The sequence below is a fragment of the Ranitomeya imitator genome, chromosome 3 (assembly GCF_032444005.1).
Source record: "Ranitomeya imitator isolate aRanImi1 chromosome 3, aRanImi1.pri, whole genome shotgun sequence".
Lineage (NCBI taxonomy): Eukaryota > Metazoa > Chordata > Amphibia > Anura > Dendrobatidae > Ranitomeya > Ranitomeya imitator.
In genome coordinates this window covers 761,280,885-761,306,379 of record NC_091284.1, presented here as the reverse complement: position 1 = coordinate 761,306,379, position 25,495 = coordinate 761,280,885, and the positions used below count along the sequence as shown (strand labels likewise).

The window sequence follows — 25,495 nt, the reverse complement described above, 5'->3', positions numbered from 1 at the left end:
CTGGCTATCGTGGCACTCTGCAGTGAGGGCGGTATATATATCACCAGTCCCAGGCCAGGAATATATATATAAACCTCCGGTCCGTCACTGCCAGGATCCCCCAATAACACCAGAACGGTGCGGTAACAAGCTTATATTGGGTCAGAAACCAATACCAGTACTTACCAATCCCAAGTACTAGCCGGACTCACGGACGTGGGAAATCGGGATTTGAGATAAAAGAGCAGCCCAAAATTAATTGACATTTTAATTGCCGAAAGGCGCACTAGAAAATACAAATATATACAGAGGAATATACAGATATTACAGCCAGAAGTACATATAAAGGTAGGGTACAGTTATGGGATTGCAATTAGCTGCATGTGTCAAAGTCCCATTCCTTATAACATGTGGGCCCAGGGAAGCGCTCGAGTCCACAGGAACTTTCTTAGTTTCTGGTCAATCTCCACACATGACGTGACGCGGCTTCCATGGCAGAATAATGACACTTGCTAAAAGTGTGTAGCCAGCTTTTAACCCTTAGCGCACCCCCTCAAGTATTTGCCACCTCCCCCCTGGGTCGAACTGAAATCTTCTCCCTTGACCTCATGGTTGAAATAATTCCCAATATCTAGGATGGGTCATAACTTCTTAGTGGGAGGTCCAAACAAGACGACTGATGTCTCAACGGGTTCGTTAGGGCTGGACCGATATGGAGAGTAAAAACTTGGGTCGGTTAAGTGGTTCTGGAGAGCCAGTCTCGATAGCTTGGTATCTGGGACAACTAGAGAATGATGAGACACAGTCTTTGTGTGGAGACCTCTCAAGGATTCTGGAGGTATGGTGGACTTAACCCTGAGATGCACGGTACTCTCATAATTCATCTCTATGTGTTGGTGCCGAACTGACTAGGGTTTCCATTGATGGCTGACTGCCATGCACAAAAAGACAGCAGGGGTCCCCGCTCCTCGCATTAATAAGTCTCCCATTCCCTCACAAGCACAAAATTATTTTTTGTTCCATAAAATATGCTTTGTTGTTCAAAGATTGATGGGCAAATTACTGTAGTTACTAAAATTGAAGATTGTCACCTCAACATAGGTTACTGTTCAAAGCTGATCTCAACCTGTTTTACCACCTTAATGCAACACAAGTACATTGCAGTACAATAACAAAATAAATCCTTGGCCGTCTAGCCTGCAATGCAATATACTTGTAATGCAATATACTAGGGTGGCTATCTTCACCTGTAGCTTAAATCCTGTGTTTTCTACAGGCGTCCTCAGAAAAATTAACAATCTTTCTCTGATTGTTGTTTTTTACTGCTTTTTTATGCTTTTTCCCTTTTATTCGATGTGTTTTTGGTGAATTTTGTAATTGGGTTTTTGAATGCATTTCTTTTTTTTAGTTCAGAAAACCTTTGATTCTGCATAGAGATATTACACTATAATTTCTCTTCATATACTGTAATTTCTTAGCATATTCTTATTTATATATATAAAGCAGAGCATAGCACGACATCTGCTTTGTAAAGGCTAACTTTTCCTGAAAAAAAAAAAAGTTTTAAAAAAGATGCCACAGCTTTTGTACTGCACATGAATCAGGCGTCTGACAATGACAGGGTTAATCGTGTTTGACTTTCCTGATGATCAACAATTTTAGAACCTGTTTTTCTGAACCTGATCTCTCCCTGACAGTTTTTCTTGCAGTTCTTCCTCCACCTGTTGTAAGGAGGGGGTGAGGACATTGTATAAGGCAGGAGTGGTGTGAGAAGTGCATGTGCCTCCCATAAGGAAGGGCTTACTGTCCCACCCTGACTCTGAGCTCTTAGGAAGCAGTTGGAGCTGGATGGAGCAATCAGTCCTGCAATAGCTAGACCAGAGAATATCTAAGGGTTTGTTGTGGAGCTTTACAGCTTGACTTCGCCGAGACATCATAATGGCAACAGGGGATCCGGTGAACAAGTCCCAATTGGAGCGGATCACCAGCGTCCGCTCCGTAATGAGTTTTTCGTCGGTTGGCTCAGACATCTTGGCCACACTTACCACTGCCAACTGTGAGATAGCCCTGCTACCCCTAAAACTGCTGGTAGAGCTGCAGGACAAGTACCTGACCCTGGAGGATGACGTGTTGATTTCTAATAACTGCTCCGGAGGCTTCAACGTGTATAGTGACGGCACCGCTCTGATTGATGGTCGTCAGTGCAGGATCGTCAATTATATCCAGAGGTGAGTGGGCTGCCATCGAAACTCTCGACTATTCAGGTATAATATTGAATTGGATTGTTCCCTTCAAAACAACATGTATGTAAAGTCCATGTACGAGCTGCAGAAGCAATCTTATTTAGATGTATGGGATGGATTTTGAGCTGTACAACTTGGCCGGTTTTCAGTACAAACTCATTAATATCTAGTTGTGCCTTGGCTTTAAAAAGCTGCTTATGTGCCAATCTAGCCTAAGCCTTTCCTTAACACTTTTGGGTCAGTGTTAAAGGTGCAATGGTAGTAATTAGACCAGGGTTTGAAGGAGTCCCAAGTACCTTCATAATAGGAAACCAGTATTAAAAATACAATAAGGTAGGGGATGACTTGTTACCGATATTGCATTGGGGTCCAGGAGCTACAAGTTATGCCTCATGCTGACACTATACTGTAAAAACGTACACTGGGGTAATTCGGGCTTTGTCCCTATGAAGGTCATAATAAAATCTGATTTCTTATTATTGCAGTCTAACCACCTTTTATAAAAAAAAGTGTGTAAGTAAACTGCTAACACAGAACATGTAGCTTTATGTTCTCTTCACATTAGATCTTGCAGGACTTCATGTGGAATTTAGTTACATGTATAAAATGGTGTAAATGGCCAATCTGTAGTGATACATTATCCCCTTTATGTGGACTTTTTGCGCACAATTTTAGGGAAATATTCTTTAAAATTCAGAGTTTTTCCTTGAAAATAATATTGATAGCACATTCATTAGGCATGCCAATAGCGGGGACTGACTGCGAAGACCACCAGAGGTTCCAAAATTGATTTAATGTTCTCTGCAAAGCACCATGTCCCATTTCCAACCAAGTGCGCTATAGGAATTCCAACATGTCGTTAGGCTTTTAAAGGACAGAAAAAGGTTCCAGCACGAGGGTCTGTTCCCATAAAATCCACATCCACACAACATAAAATCCACTTTATTATTTTTATCAGTACTTTAAAATCCATAAAGTGGAACCCACACAGCCAAGTATAACTGAGCACATCTGTACAAGTCCCGGATTTGCAGCTGTCTGGGTTGCATATAGATTTTAAGGTATTGATATAAAATCTGCAATTTCATGTTTTTCCAGCTCACTATCCTTACATTTGTTTCTCCCTCATTACAGGTGCACAGACACATGTGAAATCGCAGAAGAATATAGCATCTGTCACTCCATTTCCAGACTTAAAAACTTGCTGCTTTACTAACGTAGATGTTTTTAACAGCATCTTCAAATGTCTTAGCCAACGCGTTTTGATCCCATGTGATCTTAGTCATGGCCATAACCCATATAACAAAAAAAAAACCTTCTTTATATTGCAGTTACTACTGCTATGTAAAAATGTTTTTGTTATATGTGTTATAGCCATGACTAAGATCACATGGGGTCAAAACGCGTTGGCTAAGACATTTGTTAAAAACATCTATGTTCCAGAGCCGGAAGTTCTTTTCTTCTATTGATACAATATAGGATTGTATGGGGAAACTTCTACTAAAAGATTTTTCTGTATATCAAGAGTTGCTTGGGCTTAAAGCGTTTTTTTACTTTTAAAAAAGTGAACCCCAATCGCTTGCTCTAATGTAAAATGATAATGACAGCTAGTAATCACCCTCCCCTATTACAGTGCCAGCTCATTGCTACTCTGGTGTCTGTGTTTTGCCTGCAACGGGGAGGTCACATCAACAACGCACATCACCGCTGCTGCCAGTCACTGAGCTCAGAAGCTCATGCCATCTGCATTGGCTGAGCTTAGTGATTGGCTGCAGCGGGACATGGTAAGCAGTGACTGATGGCAAGGATGTATTGGCAGAGCGAGCAGGAGGCTGATATAACTGAGTATATGTTATTTTATCACATTTAAACAAATTAAGGGAGGACTCAAAAAACACCTCTAATATCCTGCCCTGTATGAGGTTAGAATATTACAGCTACAGGTCACTACTCCTAGAAGCAAAAAAGGCACCAAAATGTTGGGCGGATCTTTTTCACCCAACCAAATCATAAATGGACTTCGCTGTTCCTTTTAGTGATGTGATACAGTGGGAAACTGAATGTATCTGGAATCATTGGCGCGACGCTGGCTGATGTCATTCCTTCCGCTGCAGGTCGGGCACAGCCCATATAACAGTGTGCCATCCAAGAGAAATATTTCATGACTACATTCGATATTCAGGTCATTGTGATAGCTTATGCTAAACCAAATAAAATATAAACTTCTTATATATTGAATCCACATTGTAAGGTTTACAAATTTCAGTGTTTGCAATAATTAAAAAAAAGTGGCGTCTCCGCTGGTGAGATTTTGGAATTTGGAACGTAAGCTTCTAATGTCACGTCCATTAAGTATTGGCAGACAGACGCTGGAGACATCATATTTGGCTGCAGTTCGACAAATGAAATCACTTTAACACAGAAGTGAACAAAATACTCCAAAGAGAGTCACATCTAAGAGCAAGAAGGGGCTCAAAGTGCCAGAAAGGATGTGATCTCAGAAGAAATGACTAATGATAAATATAGAAAGGTTCCAGCAGGGATTTAGGAACTTATCCAAATCTGTACCTCCTTGAGAATTTACTTTTAAACCACACAAACTATAATATGAATATTCAATGTATTCCTTATAATATTTGCTGTGTATTTTATACACATATTTTACAGCCCTTTACAAATGCCAGGTCTGCATACAAGTTAGCAGTGGTTACAAGTTAGAAGTTATTGCACTTGTTTAACCCATTATCTACCAATGTCCTTTTTTTGGGATGCCTAATCTTTTACTTCTAGCAACTAAGATTTTATAGTTTTTAGAATTAGGTCCAATTTTTTTGTGTTGTGTTTGTAAAATTAATGTTTTCAAAATAGGAAATCATGTCATTGTCATTTTTAATTGAATATTGTGACGCCCTTTTCTGAAAAATCTGTAAAATGAAAATGTCTAATTTGGCAAGTAATGGGTTAAAGCGAATCTCCTAAGCCGTCTATATGGGCATGTAGGTCATAGGAAACTGAATAAAATGACATCTTGATATTTGTAATCCAGGGCATAATTCCAGAGAAATACACTTTTTTCTAACATGTAAATTAGCTGAGAAGACGTCTGCGTCGGGGGGTTGGTCCTACTGACAGAAGACCTTTAAATGTTTTGAAAACAAAGCTTGCAGGGCAGTCAGATGATCATTTCAAGTTTGGCTGCTCTAAATCTCAGTAACTAGCAATTATTGCTTGGGAAAACCAGTTCTGGTCCGACGTCATCCACTGCAGGGGACATGTGCCTTCACATGGTGGCAAATTAGAGGAATTTATGTCCCTTTAATGCATTGACGTTTCAATTCTGTCAGAGGTGGATCTTCTACTAAACAGCGATTCTCCATTGCGGCTGATACAAGGCTCTAGTTGTTATTCAGAACAGGAAAGGAAAGGGGCAAATGGAGTGCTCAATAACACCATAACAGAACTATAAGGAAAGCTGGCATGTAGTCCAGTTGCCAAGAAGAACTTCTCTTCATTGCAAGTAGTAGTGTGGGACTGTTACTAATTTTTGACTATGGAGTCCCATATTTAATAGTCTTTCCTCTAACGGTCTACTTCACTAATGCTAATCTATAATAAAGTATTTGTTTATTACCTTTATCATTAGTAGAGATTAGCGAACCCAAACTGTAAAGTTAGTGTCCGGTACTGAACTCTGAACATGGACTTCTCCCGGAAGTCCGTTTTATTGTTCAAAGTTTGGATGCGGAGAGAGAGACTTTATACAGCACCAATGTTTGGGTCCCAAATGACTTCTGTTGGGTTCTGGCTCTGATTCAAGTTTGGGTAGAGTTGTGGTATCCGAACTGAACTTTGGACTAAAGTTCGGTCGAACAAGGCAAACCTGAATATCCATGTGTCCACTCATTCCTAATCATTAGTTCTTCCCTGTCCTAAACAGCCCTAGGCACAGCAAAATGGTCAACCGGAAGACAATGTGTATGTAGGTTGAATTTAAAAATCCCCATAGAATTCAGGATGACTTTGCATGAAGTTGCTAATGGTTTGTAAAAAGATTGCTAACCTTCTTTTGGACATCTGAGCTCTTTTAGATTGATATTAACTTAAAAACAAATAGGAAAAAAAATAAAACCTGCAGCAAAAGCTGTGAAACAGAAAAAAAATCAGCACACACCTCTTCTTTCCCCTGGTGATTCAGAGCTTTGACATTCCCATGGTCCCGATTCCTTGTTTTTGCTTAACAAGTGCTCATGTCCTGTGCGGACAGGACCAGTGCTGCAATTATGGCTTTGCAGTGATGTCAGGAATATACAAAACTAGAGATGAGCCGATCAATTTGTGGGACTCTGGTAAAGTGTCCAGATCAGTGGTATTTGACGTCTAGACAGGAGGCCCACAAATCTCTTACCTTCTGGCGTACCCTACTTGGTTTTTGATTGTTCAGAGCTCAATCAATATCGTCTGTAAATCTGTTTGTCACATCCCAAAGATGACATTGGGCCGGCCTTGATGAATCAAATGCCATGGTGGGGACATTGGAAGGTAAGAGACTTTAGGGCCTCCCATCTAGCCACCAGCAGTGTCCTGGTTGGTGGACTGGAGTCCTGTGAATCAACTGACTCATTTATATCCAGAACTTGACTGGTGTGGTCAGTGATTTTCTACAAAGCTGGGCTCTTTTACATAAAAACAAGGACCACCAGAGTGCCTTTGCTGTATAGAAAAGGTGAGTTGTTTTTGTTTTTAGTTTTTTTTTATAGGTTTTGTTGTTGTTATTTTTTTGTTTCAGAAGATAGAGAACCCTTTTAACATTATGTTATGCTTTGTATTTTTATTTTTTCAGGAAAGTCACCCTTCGAAGTCATGTGGATTATAAGGATTACAGAGAAACATTGCTAGCAAAGCCCCTGTTATTTATAACAAACGCCAAAAAAGTCAACAGTGATTCAACTTCAGGTACGATGATAAGTTTTCGAGATCTTCATGCTGCAATTCACATCTAATGTTAGTGTTTTGGGTAACGTTCAAACGCCTTTAAGAAAATCTCAGTTGAATCAGGGATTGAAAACAATACTAAAGTCCGACCCTTGGAAAATGACCTATGACTCCATCAGGTAATGTCAGCTTGTTATTCTATCACCGGTGTGGTACAACCAGACCCAAGTACCTGCAATAGTACAAGATGTTCCTGTCTTCAGTAACTTCATGGAGCACAAATAAACAGGTCATGATTAGTGTTGAGCATTCCGATACCGCAAGTATCGGGTATCGGCCGATATTTGCGGTATCGGAATTCCGATACCGAATTCCGATACTTCCCGCGTATCGGATACCGGAATCGGAAGTTCCCAGAATTCAAACAGAACGCAGCAGCCAATGAGGAATGATTGGAAGTGTGGGCACATCCTGTTTAGCATGGTGGGCATGTAAGTACTGGCAAGGCTGTGATTGGCTGCTGAAATGATGTCACTCTGCGCTATAAAAATCGCTGCCGCCATTTTGCGCTCACTCTGCTGTGATTTCAGTTAGGGACAGGACGCTGTGTTCTAACTGAGGGCCAGTTGAGCTAGTTAATTGCTTTATTTTCCTTTCCAAAGGCTAATTTAGCAAAACGCTGTGTGTTCTTCACTGTTCACCTTGCTCTTGCCTTGCAGCGCTGTTTTAACAGCGTTCTGCAAGGTCTCTGTGTGTGTGTGTGTGTGCAGCTCACTCTGTAGTCTGTGTGCAGCCATATACCCAGTTGTATTCAGCTCAGGGGGGGTTCACACTGCCTCACACAGTTGTCCTTTTTTGCTCATAGTGCAGCCTGCTGCACATTTTTTCTCAAATTTCCTATTAGTGTTTTTCCACCCGTCTCCAGCTAAATTGTGGAAAAACACTACATAGGATAACCTAGAGGGGGGTTTTTGGGCCTTGCAGCGCCGTTTACGGCTGTCTGCACGGTCTCCGTGTGAGCCCAGCTCGCCCTGTAGTCTGTGTGCAGCCATAGCCGGTTGGATTCAGCTCAGGGTTCGTTACTGGCTCATACCTTGAGAAAAATTTTCCTTTCTTTCAAATAGTGCAGCCTGTTTAAAAATGTAAAAAAAAATTCCCTATTAGTGTTTTTCCACCCGTCTCCAGCTAAATTGTGGAAAAACACTACATAGGATAACCTAGAGGGGGGTTTTTGGGCCTTGCAGCGCCGTTTACGGCTGTCTGCACGGTCTCCGTGTGAGCCCAGCTCGCCCTGTAGTCTGTGTGCAGCCATAGCCGTTTGGATTCAGCTCAGGGTTCGTTACTGGCTCATACCTTGAGAAAAATTTTCCTTTTTTTCAAATAGTGCAACCTGTTTAAAAATTTTAAAAAAAATTCCCTATTAGTGTTTTTCCACCCGTCTCCAGCTAAATAGTGGAAAAACACTACATAGGATAACCTAGAGGGGGTTTATTGGGCCTTGCAGCGCCGTTTACGGCTGTCTGCACGGTCTCTGTGTGAGCGCAGCTCGCCCTGTAGTCTGTGTGCAGCTATAGCCGGTTGGATTCAGCTCAGGGTGCGTTACTGCCTCATACCTTGAAAAACAATTTCCTTTTTTTCAAATAGTGCAGCCTGTTTAAAATTAAAAAAAAAAAATTCCTATTAGTGTCTTTCCACCCGTCTCCAGCTAAATAGTGGAAAAACACTACATAGGATAACCTAGAGGAGGGTTTTTTGGCCTTGCAGCGCCGTTTACGGCTGTCTGCACGGTCTCTGTGTGAGCGCAGCTCGCCCTGTAGTCTGTGTGCAGCCATAGCCGGTTGGATTCAGCTCAGGGTGCGTTACTGCCTCATACCTTGAAAAACAATTTCCTTTTTTTCAAATAGTGCAGCCTGTTTAAAATTAAAAAAAAAAATTCCTATTAGTGTCTTTCCACCCGTTTAAAGTTTAGTCCACACTTTACAACATTAGTGTTTCTTACACCTGTTAGAAGGAGCATTTCAGGAATAAGCACGCTAAGGCCTTAGTACTTTTCTGCTTATCTTTATCTGTCAACCAAGATGAAGAGGGCAGGGAGTAAGGCACGTGGGCGTGGGCGCGGAGCAGGGAGAGGAGCAGGGAGAGGACGTGGTGATTCTGTGCCTGCTGCGGGCGCCGGTGACTCGTCATCACTCAGTTTCAGCAGGGAACAGTCCTTCATGCGCAGCTTTGTCGGAGAGCGCCGTGCACCGCTGCTGCGTGAAGACCAAATTGAAGCCGTTGTCGGGTGGATGGCAGCTAACGCCTCGGCATCGACTTCAGTTAGTGCCACATCCTCTCAGGCACAGAGCACTGGAGAGCAGCCATCTGTCTCTTCACCACCTGCCAAATTGGCCAAGCAGTCAGAGAGCCCAGGACAGGAGCCGTCTCTACTTCTGTTCTCTGAATCTCTTGGCTTGGAAACAGGGGGCCAGCCAAGCAGCATTGGAGAAATGGAAGAAGAGGCAGTGTGCAGTGATGCCCAACAGCTTTTTCTCTCTGACTCTGAAGAGGCAGGTGGGCCAGTGCCTCCGGTGACCACAGCGCAGTACGCATCTGATGATGAAACTCAGGTGCCGCTTTCTGATGCGTACTGTGTTGCCGAGACTACCCAGGAGGAGCAGTTGGTGGCAGAGGGTAGTGGAGATGATGAGGTCCTTGACCCATCGTGGCGTGAGGAACAGGAAGGTGGTGGGAGCAGCTCTGAGGAAGAGCTTCCCCTTACGGGCCAAAGAGGGAGAGGGAGGGGGAAGACTGCGGAGCCTGTAGCCTCCACTTTGGCACCCGTTAGGAGCCTGTCTCTTTCCAAAGCCAAAAAGGGCGCTCCCAAGACTTGCAGTGCCTGGTCCTTTTTTGACACAGTTGCAGATGACATTTGTTTTGTCAAATGCAAGCTGTGTCATCAGAAAGTAAAAAGAGGTAAAAGTGTCAGCAACCTCAATACCACAAATATGTGGAAACATGTGCGGACCAGGCACGCGGTGGAGTTACAGAAACACAGTGAAGACGTAGGCCAACCAACAGCGGCAGCTACCACCTCTTCATCTCGTGTTGCCTCTTCCTCCACTGTTGTCCAGAGACCTAGTGTAATTCCACCCACAGCACCACCTTCCCAGTCATCCTCACACTCCCAGTCTACTCTACAGCCATCGGTAGTACAGGCATGGGAGAAAAGGCGGGCATTCTCGGCCAACCACCCCCGAGCACAGGCTCTGAATGCAGGCATTGCCAAACTGTTGTCCCTGGAAATGCTCTCGTTCAGGCTGGTGGAGACTGACAGCTTCCGTGACTTGATGGCATTGGCAGTCCCACAGTACAAGGTGCCCAGCCGCTTTTACTTCAGCAGGCAGGCTGTCCCTGCCCTGCACAGGCATGTTGAGGCAAACATAAAACATGCGCTACTGAACGCCGTCAGTAGCAAGGTCCACCTCACCACCGATGCGTGGACCAGTCAGCATGGACAGGGGCGATATGTTTCCCTCACTGCCCATTGGGTTAATGTTGTTGAGCCAGGTACAGATCGTGCGAGTGGCGCAGGACGTGTCCTGCCCACTCCAAGGATTGCAGGAATCCAGTCTGTACGCATCGACTCCTCCTCTTACACCAGTTCCTCAGATTCCTCTCTGCAGGATCCGTCACAGTCCACCTCCACATGGACCCGTGAACGTTTACCTATGACCGACATGAGCACAGCCGTGGCCAAACGTCAGCAGGCCGTCTTGAAACTAGTTTCATTGGGGCATCGAAGCCACACAGCGCAGGAGCTCTGGAATGCCATCAAGCAGGAGAGCGATGTGTGGTTACTGCCAGCGAATCTTCAGCCAGGCATGGTAGTGTGTGACAATGGCCGAAATCTGGTGGCAGCTTTGGCCCTTGGCAACCTCACTCACATCCCATGTCTGGCACATATGCTCAATTTGGTTGTGCAGAGTTTTCTGAGGGACTATCCGGATCTTGATGCCCTGCTGCACAAGGTCCGCCTAGAGTGTGCTCACTTGCGGCGTTCCAGCTTGGCCAGATCCCGCATTGCTGCTCTGCAGCGCCGATTCCGCCTTCCGGAACACCGCATCATATGTGACCTACCTACCCGGTGGAATTCCACGTTACATATGTTGGAGCGGTTGTGTGAGCAGCAGCAAGCAGTTATGGAGTACCAGCTGCATCAGGCGCAAAGAAGTCGCAGTCAGCGCCGATCAGACTTCACAACCACAGAGTGGGCCACTATGAAGGACGTCTGCCAGGTTTTGCGTCCTTTTGATTATTCCACGCGGATGGCAAGTGCAGATGATGCACTAGTCAGCATGACTGTCCCCCTCATCTGCCTGCTTCAGCAAACTTTGCAAGGGTTAAGGGATGATGTTGTGAAGAGGTGGAGGATGAGGAGTCACCTTTTCCATCAGCTTCTGGAGAGTCAGCGCCACGTGGTTCCTCACAAAGGGGTACGCAGGGGCCAATTTGTGAGGAGGATGAGGAGGAGTCAATGGAGGAGGAAGAGCTCCGTCCAGAGGAGGGAGCGACACAATTGTCCAGTGGTCAGTGTGTACAGCGAGGGTGGGGTGATGACGAGCGGGCAGAGATCATGTCTCAAGCAGGGGACAGCGTTTCTGGGCCAGTTGGCACTCTGCAGCACATGGTGGATTTCATGCTGCAGTGCCTGAGAAACGACCGCCGCATCGACCACATTCTCAACATGCCTGATTATTGGGTGTTCACCCTCCTCGATCCTCGCTACCGGGACAACGTCCAAAACCTCATCCCTGCGTTGACCCGGGAGCGTAAATTGCGGGAGTACCACGACACACTGGTGAATTCCATCATCTTCTCCTGTCCAACTGAGAGGAGTGCTGCTAGTGCTTTACAAAGCAGCTCAGTGCGTCGAGGCAGTGGGGGAGGCTCTGCCCAAAGAGGGAGCAGAAGCAGTGCCTCTGCCCAAGGCAAGCGCAGTATGGCACAACTCTGGCACACTTTTGTGTGCCCGCCCCAAATGTCTACACCATCACCGGCGGCTCCAGTCAGCAGGAGGCAACGGTTCCGTCAGATGGTGACAGACTACATGGCTTGCCCTCTTACTGTACTCCCAGACGGCTCTTCCCCGTTCAAGTTTTGGGTCTCTAAGCTGGATACATGGCCAGAGCTAAGCCAGTATGCATTGGAGGTGCTGGCTTGCCCTGCGGCTAGTGTCTTATCGGAACGTGTCTTTAGTGCCGCAGGTGGTGTACTAACAGACCGTCGCATGCGACTATCCTCCGATAACGTTGACCGGCTTACTTTCCTGAAAATGAACCAGGCCTGGATCTCGCAGGAATTTGCCACTCCTCTGCCTGATTAAGTAATTGGGTGTCATCCAGGTCTCCTGCTGTGTTCATCTTTCTACCACCTGAACTGCTATTCCTGGGCTCCAACACCGCCAGTTGCGGCTCAGAAGTGCAGGCTGCACAGTAAAAACATACGACCCAGTGTTATTGGGTTTCAGTAACGTCAGCTGATCCCCAGCTGTGTAGCCGGCAATGTGTCCTGCGACCGCCACGCTGGCACAACAACCTAAATGAAAGGGAACCTGTCCCCCCCCCCCCGTCGTTTGTTACTGAAAGAGCCATCTTGTGCAGCAGTAATGCTGCACAAGGAAAAGGTAGCTCTTTTTTTTTTAGCTCCTTGCACACGCAGAACTTAACACTTATAAAATGTGTTCACTGATACCGTTATACTGTCCCGGAGCTGGGACTTTCCTTCGCAATGTGACGCAGCACAGCCGTCATTCCTACCCCCTTGGTGCCATGCGCTGCCTCCTCAGCGTTGTTTTAAGCTGTCACGGAGCCTGCGCTGTTCTGTTATCCCTTGGGCATGCCCTATTTGCGCTGCCTGTCTTCTGACATAATTTGGTGTCAGGCTGGCTGCGCCTGTGCGGCCGCGCTGCCCGAGATCCCGCCTCGCTGTGTCTTCTGATTGAGTCACACTGCGGGCCTGGGATCCATGGTCATGCGCAGTGCATATCTTCCCCTCGGGCTCTCGCTCATTTCCCTCCGCCTTCTTTAGACTGTGCGCCGTCAGCTGATCCCTAATAGCATGCCACGGCCGTGACACCGCACAGTCTGAAGAAGAGGGAAGGAGGGGAGTGAGAGTCGAGGATATGCACTGTGCATGTCCATAGTTCCAAGGCCCGCAGTGGGATTACGTTGGACGAGACTGCGAGGTGGGATCTGGAGCAGCGTGGACGCACAGGCAGTAACAGCCTGACACCAAATTATGTCAGAAGACAGGCAGCGCTAATTGGGCATGGCCAAGGGCTAACAGAACAGCGCAGGCTCCGTGACAGCTTAAAACAACGCTGAGGAGGCAGCGCACGGCACCAAGGGGATAGGAATGTCAGCTGTGCTGTGTCCCATTACGAAGGAAATTCGCACCTTCCGGGACGGTTTAACGGTATAAGGGGACACATTTTTAGTGTTTACTTCGGTGTTTGCAAGGAGCATAATTAAAAGAACCACCTTTTCCTTTTGCATCGTTAGTGCTGCACAAGATGGCTCTTTCAGCTACAAACGTCTTGGGGGGGGTTAAAGGTTCCCTTTCAACTTGCTCCAATCAGGCTTCGGCCTACACTCTGTTCCTCTGCTCCTCCTGCTGTCCCTGGGCTCTAACACCGCCAGTTGGTGCCTGGAAGTGCTGTGTGCACAGTCAACAGTCGCTCCTCTGTTATTGGGGTTCAGTAACGTCAGCTGATCCCCAGCTGTGTGTGCGGCAATACCTCCAATCTGCTCCTCCTGCTGTCCCTGGGCTCTAACACCGCCAGTTGGTGCCTGGAAGTGCTGTGTGCACAGTCAACAGTCGCTCCTCTGTTATTGGGGTTCAGTAACGTCAGCTGATCCCCAGCTGTGTGTGCGGCAATACCTCCAATCTGCTCCTCCTGCTGTCCCTGGGCTCTAACACCGCCAGTTGGTGCCTGGAAGTGGTGTGTGCACAGTCAACAGTCGCTCCTCTGTTATTGGGGTTCAGTAACGTCAGCTGATCCCCAGCTGTGTGTGCGGCAATACCTCCAATCTGCTCCTCCTGCTGTCCCTGGGCTCTAACACCGCCAGTTGGTGCCTGGAAGTGCTGTGTGCACAGTCAACAGTCGCTCCTCTGTTATTGGGGTTCAGTAACGTCAGCTGATCCCCAGCTGTGTGTGCGGCAGTACCTCTAATCTGCTCCTCCTGCTGTCCCTGAGCTCTAACACCGCCAGTTGGTGCCTGGAAGTGCTGTGTGCACAGTCAACAGTCGCTCCTCTGTTATTGGGGTTCAGTAACGTCAGTTGATCCCCAGCTGTGTATCCGGCAACGTGTCATGCGACCGCCACGCTGGCACAACTAAAATGTAAGGGGACCTGTCCCCCACCCCCCCTAGGCGTTTGTTACTGAAAGAGCCACCATGTGCAGCACTAATACTGCACAAGGGAAAGGTCGCTCTTGAAATTATGCTCCTTGCAAACGCTGAACTACACACTCATGTAATGTGTCCCCTCACACCGTCCAACCATCCCGGAGGTGGGACTTTCCTTTGTAATGTGACGCAGCACAGCCGTCATTGCTACCCCCTTGGCACCGTGCGCTGCCTCCTTAGCGTTGTTTGATTCCGTCATGGACCCTGCGCTGTTATGTTATCCCTTGGCCATGCACAGTTTGCGCTGCCCGTCCTCTGACATCATTTGTTGTCGTCCTGGCTGCGCCTGTGCGTCCACGCTGCCCGAAATCACACCTCGCAGTGTCGTCTAATGTGATCCCACAGTGGGCCTGGTATCCATGGCCATGCGCAGTGCATATACTAGCCTCTCACTCCCCTTCTTCACGCTTCTTCAGACTAGGCGGCGTCAGCTGATCCCTAATAGCATGCCACGGCCGTGACGCCGCACAGTCTGAAGAAGCAGGAAGGAGGTGAGTGAGAGGCGATGATATGCACTGCGCATGCCCATGGATCCCTGGCCCGCAGTGGGACTACATTAGATGACACTGCAAGGTTGGATCTAGGGCAGCTTGGACGCACAGGCACTGCCAGCCTGACACCTACATGATGTCAGAAGACGGGCACCGCTAACTGTGCATGGCCAAGGGATAACATTACAGCGCGGGCTCCGTGACAGAACCAAACAACGTTGAGGAGGTGGCGCCCGGCACCAAGGGGGTTGGAATGACGGCTGTGCTGTGTCACATTACAAAGGAAAGTCCCACTTCCGGGATGGTTTGACGGTGTGAGGGGACACATTATATGAGTGTGTACTTCAGCGTTTGCAAGGAGCATAATTTTCGGAGCCACCATTTTCCATGTGCAGTATTACTGCTGTACAAGATGGCTCTTTCAGCAACAAATGCCTGGGGGGGGGGGGTTAAAGGTTCCCTTTCAACTTGCTCCACTGCAGGCTTCGGCCTACACTCTGCTCCTCTTTGATTCCCTGGGTTTCAACACTGTCAGTTGCCACCTGGAAGTGTTGTCTACACAGAAAAAACACTAGGTGATGTGTCAGTGGGGTTCAGCACCGCCAGCTGTTCCCCTGCTGTGTAGTCGGCAACGTGTCCAGCACAAGCCACGCTGGCACAACAGAACAAAAGCTGCCACCAGTGCAGGCTTCGGACTACACTCTGCTCCTCTCCTCCTCCTGCTGACCCTGGGCTCAAACACCGCTAGTTTTTGCCCGGAAGTGCTAGCTGCACAGAGAAAAACACCAGCCAATGTGCTAGTGGGGTTCAGCACCGCCAGCTGTTCCCCTGCTGTGTAGCCGGCAACGTGACCTGCAAACGCCACGCAGGCACATGAACTGAAATTAAAGGGAACCTGGCCCCACCCCCCCAGGTGTTTCTATGTATAACAGCCACCTAGTACAGCAGTACTGCTGCATTTGTACAAGGTGGCTGACTTTTTCTCCTTGCCCACATGGAACTCAACACGTACAAAATGTGTCTCATTGAGACCATTCCACTGTCCCTGAGGTGTGACTTTCCTTTCTAATGATACGCAGCACCCCCCTTGGTAGCGTTTCCCGTCTTTTGTCATCATGGTTAGCTGGCTGCGCCTGTGCATCCGCCCTGCTAGAAACAACGCCCCTCGTTGTCATATTTATTTTGTCAGCGAGGGTGTGGTTTATGGGCACGAGCAGTGCATATGTTCGCCTGTCTTAACTCATCTCCTTCCGCCTTCTTCAGACTGTGCGGCCTCCTGGCCGTGGTAGGCGATAAGGGATCAGCTGAGGCCGCCCAGTCTGAAGCAGGTGTAAGGACATGTGTGAGCGGCAAACCTATTTACTGCACAAGGCCACGAATCCCAGCCACGCAGTGTGATTTTTTGAAAACACACTGTGGGTCTGGGATTCATGTCCATCGCTAACCGCAACGGCCGACATGAAATGAGGTCAGAAGACAGGAAGCGCTCACAGCGCATGGCCAAGGGATCACAATAGCGCAAACTCCTGTACAGCAAATAACAACGCTCAGGAATCTGCGCCCAGTACCTAGGTGCAAATTTTGACACCTGTGCTGCGTCTCCTTAAAAAGACAAGTCACGCCTCCACAACTGTTTGACAGTATAATGGGCTAAATAGTGTACGTGTTTTATTCAGCGTGTGCAAGGAGCAAACTAAATAGAGCAACCTTTTACTTGTGCAGCATTAATGCTGCACAAGGTGTGGCTCTTGTACCTTGCAACACCTGAGGGGGGGTTAAAGGTAACCTTTGAAATTGGTTCAACTAGGCTTCGGCCTACACTCTGCTCCTCTCCTCCTCCTGCTGACCCTGGGCTCTAACACCGCCAGTTTTTGCCCGGACATGCGATCTGCACAGAGAAAAACGCCAGTCAATGTGTCAGTGGGGTTCAGCAACGCCAGCTGTTCCCCTGCTGTGTAGCTTGCATCGTGTCCAGCACAAGCCACGCTGGCACAACCGACCAAAAGCTGCCAACAGTGCAGGCTTCGGCCTACACATTGCTCCTCTCCTCCTCCTGCTGACCCTGGGCTCTAACACCGCCAGTTTTTGCCCGGACATGCGAGCTGCACAGAGAAAAACACCAGTCAATGTGTCAGTGGGGTTCAGCAACGCCAGCTGTTCCCCTGCTGTGTAGCTTGCAACGTGACCTGCAAACGCCACGCAGGCACATGAACTGAAATGGAAGGGAGCCTGCCCCCCACCCCCAGGTGTTTCTATGTATAACAGCCACCTTGTACAGCAGTACTGCTGCATTTGTACAAGGTGGCTGACTTTTTCTCCTTGCCCACGTGGAACTCAACACGTACAAAATGTGTCTCATTGAGACCATTCCACTGTCCCTGAGGTGTGACTTTCCTTTCTAATGATACGCAGCACCACCCTTGTTAGCGCTGCCCGTCTTTTGACATCATTGGTTAGCTGGCTGCGCCTGTGCGTCTGCCCTGCTCGAAACAACGCCCCTCGGTGTCTTATTTTTTTGGACAGCGAGGGTGTGATTGATGGGCATGTGCAGTGCATATGTTTGCCTGTGTTCACTCATTTCCTTCCGCCTTCTTCAGACTGGGTGTCCTCATGGCCGCGGCAGGCGATAAGGGATCAGATGAGGTCGCCCAGTCTGAAGCTGGTGTAAGGACATGTGTGAGTGTCAAACATATTTACTGCACAAGGCCACGAATCCCAGCCACGCAGTGTGATTTTTTGAAAACACACTGTGGGTCTGGGATTCATGTCCATCGCTAACCGCAACGGCCGACATGAAATGAGGTCAGAAGACAGGAAGCGCTCACAGCGCATGACCAAGGGATCACAATAGCGCAGACTCCTGTACAGCAAATAACAACGCTCAGGAATCTGCGCCCAGCAGCTAGGTGTAAATTTTGACACCTGTGCTGCATCTCCTTAAAAAGACAAGTCACGCCTCCACTACTGTTTGACAGTATAGTGGGCTAAATAGTGTACGTGTTTTATTCAGCGTGTGCAAGGAGCAAATTAAATAGAGCAACCTTTTACTTGTGCAGCATTAATGCTGCACAAGGTGTGGCTCTTGTACCTTGCAACACCTGAGGGGGGGTTAAAGGTAACCTTTGAAATTGGTTCAACTAGGCTTCGGCCTACACTCTGCTCCTCTCCTGCTGACCCTGGGCTCAAACACCGCTAGTTTTTGCCCGGAACTGCTAGCTGCACAGAGAAAAACACCAGCCAATGTGTTAGTGGGGTTCAGCACCGCCAGCTGTTCCCCTGCTGTGTAGCCGACATCGTGTCCAGCACAAGCCACGCTGGCACAACCGACCAAAAGCTGCCACCAGTGCAGGCTTCGGCCTACACTCTGCTCCTCTCCTCCTCCTGCTGACCCTGGGCTCAAACACCGCCAGTTTCTGCCCGGACATGCTAGCTGCACAGAGAAAAACACCCACCATTGTGTCAGTGGGGTTCAGCACCGCCAGCTGTTCCCCCGCTGTGTAGCCGGCATCGTGTCCAGCACAAGCCACGCTGGCACAACAGACCAAAAGCTGCCACCAGTGCAGGCTTCGGCCTACACTCTGCTCCTCTCCTCCTCCTGCTGACCCTGGGCTCAAACACCTGCAATTTCTGCCCGGAAGTGCTAGCTGCACAGAGAAAAACACCAGCCAATGTGTCAGTGGGGTTCAGCACCGCCAGCTGTTCCCCTGCTGTGTAGCCGGCAACGTGACCTGCAAACGCCACGCAGGCACATGAACTGAAATTAAAGGGAACCTGGCCCCACCCCCCCAGGTGTTTCTATGTATAACAGCCACCTTGTACAGCAGTACTGCTGCATTTGTACAAGGTGGCTGACTTTTTCTCCTTGCCCACGTGGAACTCAACACGTACAAAATGTGTCTCATTAGAGACCATTCCACTGTCCCTGAGGTGTGACTTTCCTTTCTAATGACACGCAGCACCCCCATTGTTAGCGCTGCCCGTCTTCTGACATCATTGGTTGGCTGGCTGTGCCTGTGCGTCCGCCCTGCCCGACACAACACCCCTCATTGTCTCATATATTTTGACTGCGAGGGTGTGATTGATGGGCACGAGCAGTGCATATGTTCCCCTGTCTTCACTCCCCTCCTTCCGCCTTCTTCTGACTGTGCAGCCTCATGGCCGCGGCATGCGATAAGGGATCAGCTGAGGCCGCCCAGTCTGAAGCAGGTGTAAGGACATGTGTGAGCGGCGGACATATTTACTGCACAAGGCCACGAATCCCAGCACCGCAGTGTGACTTTAGGAAAAGGCACTGTGGGTCTGGGATTTATGGCCATCGTTAACCGCACCGGCCAACATGAAATGAGGTCATGAGACGGCCTGCACTAACAGGGTATTGCCAAGGGATAACACAAGAGCGCAGTTTCCTGTACTGCAAATAACAACGGTAAGGAATCTGCGCCCAGCACCTAGGTGTAAATTTGTACACCTGTGCTGCGTCTCCTTAAAAAGACAAGTCACGCCTCCACTACTGTTTGACAGTATAATGGGCTAAATAGTGTACGTATTTTATTCAGCGTGTGCAAGGAGCAAAATTAAGAGAGCAACCTTTGACTTGTGCATCATTAATGCAGTTCAAGGTGTGGCTCTTGTACCTTGCAACACCTGAGGGGGGGTTAAAGGTTACCTTTGAAATTGGTTCAACTAGGCTTCGGCCTACACTCTGCTCCTCTCCTCCTCCTGCTGACCCTGGGCTATAACACCGCCAGTTGTAGCCTGGAAGTGCTAGCTGCACAGAGAAAAACACCAGCCAATGTGTTAGTGGGGTTCAGCACCGCCAGCTGTTCCCCTGCTGTGTAGCCGACATCGTGTCCAGCACAAGCCACGCTGGCACAACCGACCAAAAGCTGCCACCAGTGCAGGCTTCGGCCTACACTCTGCTCCTCTCCTCCTCCTGCTGACCCTGGGCTCAAACACCGCCAGTTTCTGCCCGGACATGCTAGCTGCAGAGAGAAAAACACCAGCCAATGTGTTAGTGGGGTTCAGCACCGCCAGCTGTTCCCCTGCTGTGTAGCCGGCAACGTGACCTGCAAACGCCACGCAGGCACATGAACTGAAATTAAAGGGAACCTGGCCCCACCCCCCCAGGTGTTTCTATGTATAACAGCCACCTTGTACAGCAGTACTGCTGCATTTGTACAAGGTGGCTGACTTTTTCTCCTTGCCCACGTGGAACTCAACACGTACAAAATGTGTCTCATTAGAGACCATTCCACTGTCCCTGAGGTGTGACTTTCCTTTCTAATGATACGCAGCACCCCCCTTGGTAGCGCTGCCCGTCTTCTGACATCATTGGTTGGCTGCCTGTGCCTGTGCGTCCGCCCTGCCTGAAACAATGCTCCTCGTTGTCTTACTTATTTTGACTGCGAGGGTGTGATTGATGGGCACGAGCAGTGCATATCTTCGCCTGTCTTAACTCATCTCCTTCCGCCTTCTTCAGACTGTGCAGCCTCATGGCCGCGGCATGCGAGAAGGGATCAGCAGAGGCCGCCCAGTCTGAAGCAGGTGTAAGGACGTGTGTGAGCGGCCAAAATATTTACTGCTCAAGGCAACGAATCCCAGCACCGCAGTGTGACTTTATGAAAAGGCACTGTGGGTCTGGGATTTATGGCCATCGTTAACCGCACCGGCCAACATGAAATGAGGTCATAAGACGAGCAGCTCTAACAGGGCATTGCCAAGGGATAACACAAGAGCGCAGACTCCTGTACAGCAAATAACAATGCTCAGGAAGCTGCGCCAAGCACCAAGGCGTTATTTGGGACACCTGTGCTGCGTCTCCTTAAAAAGCCAAGTCACGCATCCACTACAGTTTGACTGTAGAATGGGCTAAATTGTGTACGTCTTTCATTCAGCGTGTGCAAGTAGACAAATTAATAGAGCAACCTTTCACTTGTGCAGCATTAATACTGCACAAGGTGTGTCCCAGAGGGGGGGTTAAAGGTTTCCTTTGAAATTGGTTCAACTAGGCTTCGGCCTACACTCTGCTCCTCTCCTCCTCCTCCTGCTTCACCACGGGCTCTAACATCGCAAGTTTTTGCCCGCAAGTGCTAGCTGCACAGAGAAAAACACCCGCCATTGTGTTAGTGGGGTTCAGCAACGCCAGCTGTTCCCACACTGTGTAGCCGGCAAAGTGTCCTGCAAACGCAACGCTGACACAAAGCTGCCTCCAGTGCAGGCTTCGGCGTACACTCTGCTCCCCCTGCTTACCCTTTGCTCCAGCACCGCTAGTTGGGGCTCTAGGAAGACAATCTTTAATAGGCAACGCATCTGGGTTCCAGCACCGCCAGCTGGTTCTCGGCAGTGTTTTTGTCACAGGTACTCCCTCGTGCCAAGCCTGGTTTCAGCACCGTCAGCTGTTTCCGGGTTGTGTCAAGCTCACTGAGACGCCTATGCTTGCCCCGTCGTGGTGCGGTCGGGTTAGCCAACTCCAGGGTGCCTCCAGTTTAGGAGCTTCCTATGTGGGCTGCGTGAATTGGTAGTCAAGGCTGGTTCTGTAGTGCCAGTAGGCCCAGCTCCCCCTGTAGGACTGTTGGGGTTCGGTAACTGCGGCTGCCTCGCGGCCTAGCTGTTCTCTCCTCTCCTGTGGGCCTTCGGGTCCACCACCTGGTTCCAGCACCGTCAGCTGGTTCCAGGCCGAGCCTTTGGCTTAGGTGCCTCCTCCTGGGTATCCGAGTTCCGCCAACGTCAGGCGGTCCTTGGTAGTGCTTTTAAGCGCGGGCACCTACAGCTTAGTAACCGGGTTCCAGCACCGTCAGCTGGTCCTCGGTCGTGCCATTGGCTCTTGCACACTGGGGCAACGCATCTGGGTTCCAGCACCGCCAGCTGGTTCTCGGCAGTGTTTTTGTCACAGGTACTCCCTCGTGCCAAACCTGGTTTCAGCACCGTCAGCTGTTTCCGGGTAGTGTCAAGCTCGCTGAGACGCCTATGCTTGCCCCGTCGTGGTGCGGTCGGGTTAGCCAACTCCAGGGTGCCTCCAGTTTAGGAGCTTCCTATGTGGGCTGCGTGAATTGGTAGTCAAGGCTGGTTCTGTAGTGCCAGTAGGCCCAGCTCACCCTGTAGGACTGTTGGGGTTCGGTAACTGCGGCTGCCTCGCGGCCTAGCTGTTCTCTCGTCTCCTGTGGGCCTTGGGGTCCACCACCTGGTTCCAGCACCGTCAGCTGGTTCCAGGCCGAGCCTTTGGCTTAGGTGCCTCCTCCTGGGTATCCGAGTTCCGCCAACGTCAGGCGGTCCTTGGTAGTGCTTTTAAGCGCGGGCACCTACAGCTTAGTAACCGGGTTCCAGCACCGTCAGCTGGTCCTCGGTCGTGCCATTGGCTCTTGCACACTGGGGCAACGCATCTGGGTTCCAGCACCGCCAGCTGGTTCTCGGCAGTGTTTTTGTCACAGGTACTCCCTCGTGCCAAACCTGGTTTCAGCACCGTCAGCTGTTTCCGGGTAGTGTCAAGCTCGCTGAGACGCCTATGCTTGCCCCGTCGTGGTGCGGTCGGGTTAGCCAACTCCAGGGTGCCTCCAGTTTAGGAGCTTCCTATGTGGGCTGCGTGAATTGGTAGTCAAGGCTGGTTCTGTAGTGCCAGTAGGCCCAGCTCCCCCTGTAGGACTGTTGGGGTTCGGTAACTGCGGCTGCCTCGCGGCCTAGCTGTTCTCTCGTCTCCTGTGGGCCTTGGGGTCCACCACCTGGTTCCAGCACCGTCAGCTGGTTCCAGGCCGAGCCTTTGGCTTAGGTGCCTCCTCCTGGGTATCCGAGTTCCGCCAACGTCAGGCGGTCCTTGGTAGTGCTTTTAAGCGCGGGCACCTACAGCTTAGTAACCGGGTTCCAGCACCGTCAGCTGGTCCTCGGTCGTGCCATTGGCTCTTGCACACTGGGGCAACGCATCTGGGTTCCAGCACCGCCAGCTGGTTCTCGGCAGTGTTCTTGACACAGGTACTCCCTCGTGCCAAGCCTGGTTTCAGCACCGTCAGCTGTTTCCGGGTTGTGTCAAACTCGCTGAGACGCCTATGCTTGCCCCGTCGTGGTGCGGTCGGGTTAGCCAACTCCAGGGTGCCTCCAGTTTAGGAGCTTCCTATGTGGGCTGCGTGAATTGGTAGTCAAGGCTGGTTCTGTAGTGCCAGTAGGCCCAGCTCCCCCTGTAGGACTGTTGGGGTTCGGTAACTGCGGCTGCCTCACGGCCTAGCTGTTCTCTCTTCTCCTGTGGGCCTTCGGGTCCACCACCTGGTTCCAGCACCGTCAGCTGGTTCCAGGCCGAGCCTTTGGCTTAGGTGCCTCCTCCTGGGTATCCGAGTTCCGCCAACGTCAGGCGGTCCTTGGTAGTGCTTTTAAGCGCGGGCACCTACAGCTTAGTAACCGGGTTCCAGCACCGTCAGCTGGTCCTCGGTCGTGCCATTGGCTCTTGCACACTGGGGCAACGCATCTGGGTTCCAGCACCGCCAGCTGGTTCTCGGCAGTGTTTTTGTCACTGGTACTCCCTCGTGCCAAACCTGGTTTCAGCACCGTCAGCTGTTTCCGGGTAGTGTCAAGCTCGCTGAGACGCCTATGCTTGCCCCGTCGTGGTGCGGTCGGGTTAGCCAACTCCAGGGTGCCTCCAGTTTAGGAGCTTCCTATGTGGGCTGCGTGAATTGGTAGTCAAGGCTGGTTCTGTAGTGCCAGTAGGCCCAGCTCCCCCTGTAGGACTGTTGGAGTTCGGTAACTGCGGCTGCCTCGCGGCCTAGCTGTTCTCTCCTCTCCTGTGGGCCTTGGGGTCCACCACCTGGTTCCAGCACCGTCAGCTGGTTCCAGGCCGAGCCTTTGGCTTAGGTGCCTCCTCCTGGGTATCCGAGTTCCGCCAACGTCAGGCGGTCCTTGGTAGTGCTTTTAAGCGCGGGCACCTACAGCTTAGTAACCGGGTTCCAGCACCGTCAGCTGGTCCTCGGTCGTGCCATTGGCTCTTGCACACTGGGGCAACGCATCTGGGTTCCAGCACCGCCAGCTGGTTCTCGGCAGTGTTTTTGTCACAGGTACTCCCTCGTGCCAAACCTGGTTTCAGCACCGTCAGCTGTTTCCGGGTTGTGTCAAACTCGCTGAGACGCCTATGCTTGCCCCGTCGTGGTGCGGTCGGGTTAGCCAACTCCAGGGTGCCTCCAGTTTAGGAGCTTCCTATGTGGGCTGCGTGAATTGGTAGTCAAGGCTGGTTCTGTAGTGCCAGTAGGCCCAGCTCCCCCTGTAGGACTGTTGGGGTTCGGTAACTGCGGCTGCCTCGCGGCCTAGCTGTTCTCTCTTCTCCTGTGGGCCTTCGGGTCCTCCACCTGGTTCCAGCACCGTCAGCTGGTTCCAGGCCGAGCCTTTGGCTTAGGTGCCTCCTCCTGGGTATCCGAGTTCCGCCAACGTCAGGCGGTCCTTGGTAGTGCTTTTAAGCGCGGGCACCTACAGCTTAGTAACCGGGTTCCAGCACCGCCAACTGGTCCTCGGTCGTGCCATTGGCTCTTGCACACTGGGGCAACGCATCTGGGTTCCAGCACCGCCAGCTGGTTCTCGGCAGTGTTCTTGACACAGGTACTCCCTCGTGCCAAGCCTGGTTTCAGCACCGTCAGCTGTTTCCGGGTTGTGTCAAGCTCACTGAGACGACTATGCTTGCCCCGTCGTGGTGCGGTCGGGTTAGCCAACTCCAGGGTGCCTCCAGTTTAGGAGCTTCCTATGTGGGCTGCGTGAATTGGTAGTCAAGGCTGGTTCTGTAGTGCCAGTAGGCCCAGCTCCCCCTGTAGGACTGTTGGGGTTCGGTAACTGCGGCTGCCTCGCGGCCTAGCTGTTCTCTCCTCTCCTGTGGGCCTTCGGGTCCACCACCTGGTTCCAGCACCGTCAGCTGGTTCCAGGCCGAGCCTTTGGCTTGGGTGCCTCCTCCTGGGTATCCGAGTTCCGCCAACGTCAGGCGGTCCTTGGTAGTGCTTTTAAGCGCGGGTACCTACAGCTTAGTAACCGGGTTCCAGCACCGTCAGCTGGTCCTTGGTCGTGCCATTGGCTCTTGCACACTGGGGCAACGCATCTGGGTTCCAGCACCGCCAGCTGGTTCTCGCAGTGTTTTTGTCACAGGTACTCCCTCGTGCCAAACCTTGTTTCAGCACCGTCAGCTGTTTCCGGGTTGTGTCAAACTCGCTGAGACGCCTATGCTTGCCCCGTCATGTTGCGGTCGGGTTAGCCAACTCCAGGGTGCCTCCAGTTTAGGAGCTTCCTATGTGGGCTGCGTGAACTGGTAGTCAAGGCTGGTTCTGTAGTGCCAGTAGGCCCAGCTCCCCCTGTAAGACTGTTGGGGTTCGGTAACTGCGGCTGCCTCGCGGCCTAGCTTTTCTCTCCTCTCCTGTGGACCTTCAGGTCCACCACCTGGTTCCAGCA

At 50.2% G+C, this 25,495-nt stretch overlaps 1 protein-coding gene across 1 annotated transcript in view; it reads left to right on the top strand.

Annotated features, from left to right (window-relative positions):
• The first annotated feature begins 1,786 nt into the window (after window positions 1-1,786).
• Window positions 1,787-25,495, top strand: part of MEDAG (mesenteric estrogen dependent adipogenesis) — a 33,299-nt gene continuing 9,590 nt past the window's right edge. Inside the window, exons 1-2 of the mRNA XM_069759008.1 lie at window positions 1,787-2,207; window positions 7,063-7,175. Coding sequence (XP_069615109.1) covers window positions 1,918-2,207; window positions 7,063-7,175 — 403 coding nt within the window. The 5' untranslated portion in view covers window positions 1,787-1,917. The remainder of the gene's footprint in view (window positions 2,208-7,062; window positions 7,176-25,495) is intronic.